Source organism: Carlito syrichta, unplaced genomic scaffold (assembly GCF_000164805.1).
Source record: "Carlito syrichta isolate Samal-C Ts95f unplaced genomic scaffold, Tarsius_syrichta-2.0.1 Scaffold304367, whole genome shotgun sequence".
Taxonomy (NCBI): domain Eukaryota; kingdom Metazoa; phylum Chordata; class Mammalia; order Primates; family Tarsiidae; genus Carlito; species Carlito syrichta.
Genome location: NW_007248463.1, coordinates 123488 through 131666, shown reverse-complemented (window position 1 = coordinate 131666; position 8179 = coordinate 123488). Strand labels below are relative to the sequence as shown.

General features: G+C 39.4%; 1 protein-coding gene across 1 annotated transcript; it reads right to left on the bottom strand.

The window, feature by feature from the left end:
* Positions 1–6477: 6477 nt before the first annotated feature.
* LOC103262174 (ATP-dependent RNA helicase DDX3X-like) lies at positions 6478–8178 on the bottom strand (the record flags this gene model as incomplete). The annotated part of the gene is made up of 1 exon (XM_008059796.1): positions 6478–8178. A coding segment is annotated over one exon (1701 nt), but the record flags the coding sequence as incomplete, so codon positions are not given.
* Between the last annotated feature and the right edge of the window lies 1 nt (position 8179).

Genomic DNA, 8179 nt, shown 5'->3' with positions numbered 1-8179 from the left:
TGACAAAACTTTAAGGGCCTGAAATTTTTATTTTGCTTACAAGATAAGCAACTAATTAAGTTAGTTTGCTGGCAAAACATACAATATTCTTCAGTCACAGAAAAGGGACTTAATAATGCACAACATAGCTGGCAGCATGACCTTCATGTTCACATTGATTCTTCTTGCCACTGTGTCCCCTGAGTCCCAGGAGGGTAGCACTAAGACAGGTTCCGAAGGATGCTGCACATAAAGTGAGGTTGCATCATAGTTGAGACACAAGCTAAAGAAGCACTGCTATTTTGTAAGGGGGTTACAAACAAACTGGCTCAGCTGGATGGAGACTTTGTATTTATTACATTGGATAACAAACAAATCTGTTCTCTGCTTGAGGGAAACAATATCCCTATCTTCCAAGACTGTTCATCATACAAATATCCGTGAACAGATAAGCTGGCACAAAGTTTTTAAGTGACTCTACTGCAAGACAGGCAGAAATACGAGTGACGCATGGAAATTCTCTCTCACAATAGCCTTATGTATTTATTTTTCTCTTAGACCACTAGAATAGCTGCTGAGTCAGTATGAGCTATAATTATGAGAGTCTGGGCTTTGTTGCACCTGCCAATAATATTTTAAAATATAAATCAGATCACGTCACTGTATTTTGGTAGCAAAAAACTTGTTTCTTTAGGATCACAGGTCCACAATGGAGAGGAATTGCATTTCAGAATGCATCATACCCAGTTTCTCACTTCCTACTAATTTAGATGATGTTAGGTTGTGAGATTTGAGACGTTTTAATTTATGAATTTAAGTAACAGTTTGAACTTTGAGTTGAGGCTATAATGGGATAAGATCTTTGGGAATCTTGGGATGGAGTAAATATATTTTGCATTTGGAAGGGATATGAATTTCTGAGGAATATAAGGAGGACTACAGTAGACAGAATAGCCTCCCCAAACTGTCCACATCCAATCCCTGGAAGCTATGAATATGTCACATTGTGTAGGAGAGGGAATTTGCAGGTTTAATTAAGAGTACAGATGCTAAAATAGGGATTATCCTGGATTATCTTGGTGGACCCAATCTAATCATACAAGTCCTTAAAAACAGATGACTTTCTCCAGCTCAGAAAGAATGCATCATAAGGGGAGGTCAGACACATTTGAAGCTTATACAGGACCTGAAATGTCATTGCTGGGTTGAAGATGGCAGGGGCAATGTGCTGAGGCAATAGCCTTATGGAGCTAAGAGAGTCTTCTGGCTGGTCAACAGCAAAGAAAAACAGCACCTTAGTCTTAGAGCTATAAAGATGTAGATTCTACCAAGACCTAAAGGGGGTTAGACTTTATCCTTCAAAGCCTCCAGATAAAAACTGAGGACAGCCAACACCTTGACTTCGGTGTTATGAAACAGAGAAAGGAGCAGAACCCTTGTAGAGCTGTAACCTATAATACTATGAGATAATAATGTGTGTTCTCCAAAGCCACTGGACATGTTTATTTGCTATAGAGTTGAAAAACAAATTCACTTTCAGTTTTAAATTGAATATGGAAATAAAGATTTAAATTGGCCAGAGCAGCTTAAAGTCACTAGAAAGTTACGGAACCTGTTGAACATTTCACAAAAGGACGGAAAATAAAAGATTTCACTAATGACAATTGAGAGCAATGTTTCAAGGAATTAAAAGGAACTTTCGTGATTATACCTCATAAGCAGGAAGTCTAATAAATTAATAATTTATGATAAAAATTAGAAATATGTAAATGCCTACTATGAAAATGTACAAATATGAGTATATTCCCAAAACATCTACAGCAGTTAAAAACAAAGTATCTCTCATTATATCAACACTAATGATTCTTGAAAACAAAGTTTACATTAAAAAAGAAAATTTCAGAGGCACAAGTGAAATATGATGTAATTTTGCCTTGCACAGTAAAGGACAATACATTTTAGAAATGGAAAGTCATTACAAAATTGTAAGCATGGAACAGCATGATCCAACTTGTATTTTAAAGGATTGATACTAATGTTGAGAAGGAGAACAGTTTATGGAAGGAGAACAAAAGAGAGTAATTAGTAAATTGTACAATGACCCAGCCAAGTGGTAATAGTGACTTGTTCCAGGGTGGTGGCAGTGGAGGTAAAGAGATGTACTTATATTATGAAGCGACTATGAAGGTAGAGCTGATAAAAGTTGTTCTTGAATGGACTGTGATAAGAGAGAAAAGGGGAGGAAAATAGTGAATAAATAGTGAACGTATTTTGGTCTAAGCAATGGAAATAACTGGAAGCCAGATCAAGAAAATGATCCCAGAAAAAATGAAATGGTCAAAATTATCAAATATCACTGATAGGTCAAGTAACATTGAATTTAGAAAAATAATTATCAATTGTGAGCTTGCTTTGGTGCACTGATGGGAAGAAAACTTATTTAGAATAGTTTAAACAGACAAAAGAAAGAAAATAACTTAGGGCAGTGAGTAGAGAAAATTGTATAAGTAGTTTTGTTGTTAAGACGCAAGAATAAAGGAGAGACTAGAGGGGAATATTAAGTCAAGGGATACTATAAAAGTAAATAAAATATTACATCACAGTTGTACCATGAGAAGAACAATCAAGAAAAGAGGAAAAAACTGATCAGGCAGAAGAGGAGGCAGAAATGCTGAAGCAGCAGAATTGAGAACATGAAAATGGTCTGAACTTAATTCACAAGGGCAGAATTTGCCATATCTGCCTGTGAAAGTCTGCGGACAGTTCACCCATAATCACAGAAAAAGTATCTGAGTGTAGAAGAAAGTAAGCAGATCTATGTGCTCCTGAGGGCATATGAAAACTTCCTTCTATTTATTTTCTCAATAAAACAAATCAAAAAAATTAGGTCATAAGCTAAGAGTGAGGAAGAGAGATGGGGTGTTAGGTATTCCTGTAAAGACGAGGTGTGAAAAAGTCATCTAGAAAAGTGGAACAGTGAAAAATCTAAGGGAAAATCTAAGGTAGGATTGTTAGTCAACACTGGGAATCCAATAAAGGTAAGTAATCAGGAATAAGAAATGAAATCACATGATCTAGTTGTGGTATTTTCTTCAGTCACATTAGGCAATTCAAGGGAGTTGTAGAGAAGGTAAAAAGTTGGATTAGGCCAGGGTGAACTGTTCCCGGGTCAGTATTAAAAAGGTTGAAAGAAGCAAAGGAGTTGTGTAATCAAAGGAGTGTTAAAAAATGAACTGTAAAAACTGAAGCTGAAGGAAAGGAAATTAGGGTATGCATGGGACGAAACAAGGAAACTTTGATAAGAATCATTTTATTAAGGTCCTAATAAACTGAAGCATTTTGGAGTTGTGCTCAAATCAAGTGAGAGCAGGATACTTAGAATGGAGTCAGATGAGATTTGTAGTAATGACATTACTGTAGGATATGAATGTAGGAGAGGGTTAGGGAGTTACTGATTTAGTGAGTTGGGAGAAAGCATATTAATGCAAAAGAAATCAAGAAACTCAAAGCCTAAGGTAGTGGAATAATCATCAAATTTTTATAAAGAATGATGATTGGTTGGACACGGTGGCTCACGCCTATAATCGCAGCACTTTGAGGGGCCAAGGTGAGAGGACTGCCTGAGTTCACAGGTTCAAGACCAGCCTGGGCAACCTGGCAAGAAACATCTCTACAATAAATAAATAAATGAATGGGTGTGAAGGAGGCGGAAGGATCACCTGAGCCCAGCAGGTTGAGGCTGTGGTGGCTATGAGCACACAACTACATTCCAGCCTGGGCAGAAGAGTGAGACTCTGACTCAAAAATAAAATAAAAAATAAAAGTACATTTCTCTCCAAATTAGAGAGCTCTGACTTTCCTTCTCAATAAAAATTTCTGAATAGGGGATCTAATATGCAGTTATAGTAAAAATGTTTCAACTCTGATTATTCTTTCATTTAACAATTTACTCCCTAAATCTTATCACCTTTACTTTCAGTCACTATATTCTATAAAGATCTAAAATATCCTTATGCATTTTAAGAAGCATTTTTGCTCTCTTTAAAGATACTGAAGCCTGATAAAGATTGTACTAAAACTGAAGACCAATTTCACTCATGAATACCGATGCAACAATATAATATTTGCAAACAGAATCCAAAAGTCCATTTAAAAGCAATGCATCATATCTAGTGAAATGTAATTTAAGAATACAAGAATGCTTTAATATTAGGTAGTATTTTCATAAAATTTATTATATTGTCTTAATATAACTGAATTCATGATTAATGCCACAAATGCTGGAAGGAAATTGGCATAATTAAACACATATTCAGATTTTTTTAAAAGTCATGAAAATAGTAGTGGATAATTCCATAATTGTGAATTTGTGAGTCTGCATATATAAACACAAGAGCTAAAATCATATTTGATGAAGCATTCCTACTAAAATCAGTAAAATAAAATGTTTTTGGTATCACCAGTATTTATTTATTTTTATTATTTATTTTCTTTTTTGAGTTGGAGTGTCACTCTGTCGCCCAGACTGGAGTGCAGTGACTGCTCTCAGCCTTCCAAGTAGCAGAACTACAGGCGCGCGGTACCACGCCCGGCTGATTTTTGATTTATTGTAAAGATGAGGTCTCGCCAAGTTGCCCAGGCAGGTCTCGAGCCCGCGGGCTCAGGCAATCCACTCACCTCAGCCTCCCAAAGGCGCGGGATTACAGGCTGCCCCCGAGCCCGGCTATCACTAGTATTTAAAACTGTACTGGCAATATTAGCTATTGGGTCCGAGATTTAATTTAATACTATTTACAAGCTAATATGTAAGTCTGTTACTGTTTTATGGGTGCTGTGATAAGAGACACAACTTTTGCCTTCGAGATGAAGAATTTAATCACTATGGCACAGCAAGCTACATGATATGATGCATGCATTTATTCCCCTTTCAAGTACCACAGTGAAGGAGGGGTGGTAACGGAGGGTAGCCCAGATGATGCTATGCCCATAGTGAGCATGTGAGGAACACAGCTTCAGGAATCAACTGCTTTTATATTAAGTGGTAAGCAAGTCTGCTGTTTGTCCTGGAAAAAAAAAAGCATTATTAACTCACCTTTTGAATCTGCTTTAAGTAACACAATCCTGAGAAAAAGCCCAAGTAATGAGTTGTCAAAAATCTGCATTTGTAGCATAACCAGTAAGATGTGTAGGAACTTGAAAGCCCTATGGATAGGAAAGTCTGCCAACATTTGTCAATGAAATAAGAGAAAGCAATGATTTGAATAATATTTAGAAAAGTACAAATAAAATTATTTCTATTTACAAAATGGTATATAATTCATATGGAAAATTCAATGAAAGCAAAAACAAAAAAACACCTGTTAGAGAACAAATTTAATAGTATTTTATAAAAATTAATGCACAGAAAAATGTTAAGTGTCTGCACAGATTGAGACAATACCTAGTTAGAAGATACATCAAGGAGAATACCTAATTTAAAAGAGCACTAAAAACATTAAATATCCAGGCTTAAGCAAGGTATTTCCAAGATCTATGTGAAGAAATCCTTCTAACCATCAAAAGACAGAAAAGTGAACATGAATAAGTGAAAAGGCATATCATGGTTCTAGGATATGCTGACTCAGCAGTATAGAGATGTCAAGGCTCTGTAAGTTAACTTATAAATCTCACATTAGCTTAGCAAAAATACCAGCATGTTTCTCCCAGAGCTATACTACTTGATCCTAAAGTTTACATAGAAAAATAAGTAAGAATACTTTTTTAAAAGAATAAAGGAAAAAAAAAAAAAAAGAAATGTCAGGGAGGTCCAGTCCTAGTTCCATAATATCAAAACACTAATGAGCCTTTATAACTAAAACACAACAAAATGCTGGCTCAGGAAAACATAACTGCACTGCTGCAACAGAACAGAAAATTAAAAAGATCTAATGTATATTAAACTATTATATATGGTCAAAATGGCATCTGAATCAGTGTGAGATGAGACTGTAATAAACTATTGGGGAGAGTCAGACATCTACTTTAGGAAAAACTAAAATTGCATCAATATCTCACACACTACAATAACATAAATACATATTAGAAAAGTAAATGTAAAAAATAAAATCATGAGTGTTAAAAGAAGCATAAATTTCTTTATAAACAGGAGAATGAGAAATACATTCTAAAATTCGAATTCAAGGGCAAAAAACAAAATATTGTACAAGTTTTTATGTCTAAAAATAAGCAACTGTAACATAGATTACAGCAACTGTATCATAGAAAATACAGTAACATGTCCAACATAAAGAGATGACAAGAAAAAGACAAAAAACCTGGTAGGAAAATGGAAGAATATTTGATAGAAAAGGTTCACAGAAAAAAGAAAAGACAAACGAATCTTAAAAATAAGAAAATAAACCCAAACAGGGTCTCACTATATTGCTCAGGCTGGCCTCAAACTCCCAGGCTCCAGTCATTCTCCTGCTTCAGCATCCTGAGCAGATACAACTACAGAACTCAGTTTCCCCACCAGTCAACTGCTTGGGAGTTGTAATTTCCACCATATCCATCACTGTGGTAAAAGCCTCCATAGCTCCCTCCACCAAATCCTCGGCTGCTGCTGTGGCCACCTCCACCACTGCGGCTGCTGGTCATGAGGCTGTTGCTAAAGGTGGAAGTGCTGGCACCACTGCTTTGTCTGTAGTCTCTGGCAGCAAATCCTCCACTAAATCTACTAGTCTTTGAACGTCCACGACTGCTACCCTTGTGGTGTTGTTCATAAGCCATGTTTTCTAACCAGGATGGCACTTCTTGTTTAGCTTCGGTAAGAAGATCCAACAAATCCTTAGTAATATTCATGTTCCTCTCGTTAAAGAATGAAGTGGCCAAGCCAAGGTTTCCTACACGTCCTGTACGGCCAATGCGATGTACGTATTCTTCAATATCACTTGGCAAGTCAAAATTGATAACATGTTTCACATTTGAAATGTCCAGTCCTCTTGCTGCGACTGCAGTAGCCACCAGAATGGGGCTTTTTCCAGAGCGGAACTGATGAAGGGCCTTTTCCCTATCTCGCTGAGATCGGTCTCCATGGATACTGTTACAAGCATATCCTTCACGGTATAAGAAATCTTCCAGAGAATCTGCACCCCTTTTGGTCTCCACAAACACTAAGGTCAGTGAATCCTTGCCCGTTGCGTTCAGAAGGTCAAGCAGAAACGACCGTTTGTCGGCTTCCTCCACCCAAACTACTTTTTGTGTGATGTTCTCAGAGGTGGACCCGACTCTTCCTACAGCCAAAAAGATATATTCATCCAGGAAATCACAAGCGAGGATCTGTATTTCCTTAGGAAAAGTAGCACTAAACATCATAGTGTGGCGGACACCCTTGGGAGGCATGGTATCTTGTTCCACTATCCTACGTATCTGAGGTTCGAACCCCATGTCCAGCATCCGGTCGGCTTCGTCTAACACCAAGTATTTGCAAAAGTCGAGTCCGATCTTTCCTCTTTCCATCATATCCACCAGCCGTCCGGGCGTGGCGACCAGCAAGTGGCATCCGCGTTCCAAGTTTCGGATCTGCTGGCCGATGTCAGCCCCGCCGTAAACCACGCAAGGACGCACTCTGGACCGGTACGAAAACTTCCTGGCCTCCTCATAGATCTGCACTGCCAGCTCCCTCGTGGGGGCTAAGACCAAGGAGATCGGGTACTGCTTGCGGCGCCCGAACCTTTCGTTCTCCCTCAGGGCCCGCAGCGCCTCGCCGGGGCCGTCGGCGAAAATCTGACTCAGGATGGGCAAGAGGAAGGCGGCCGTCTTCCCGGAGCCCGTCTGGGCGCAGGCCATCAGGTCTCTTTTGTCTCGGATGATAGGAATGGCGTGCTTCTGCACCGGGGTCGGGCGAGTGTAGCGCGTCAGCTCGATGTTCCCCATGATGATCTCGCCCATGTCCACGTCGCTGAAGCTTTCGATGCGCGGAGGGCAGCGGTGGCCGGTGGCCTCGACGGGAATGTCGTCGTACTTCTCGAAGTTGATGCCCGTGTTGCCGCCGGAAAAGAGCTCCTGCTCCAAGCGCTCGCTCGGCGGGAGGGGCTTGGACCAGTCTTCGTCCTCCGACCTGTCGCCCCAGCGGGGGTGGGCCCCGCCCTCGAGTCTGCCGAAGCCGCCTCTGTCCCCGCGGGCGCCGACGCCGCCATCGTAATCACTCCGCCCGCGGTCG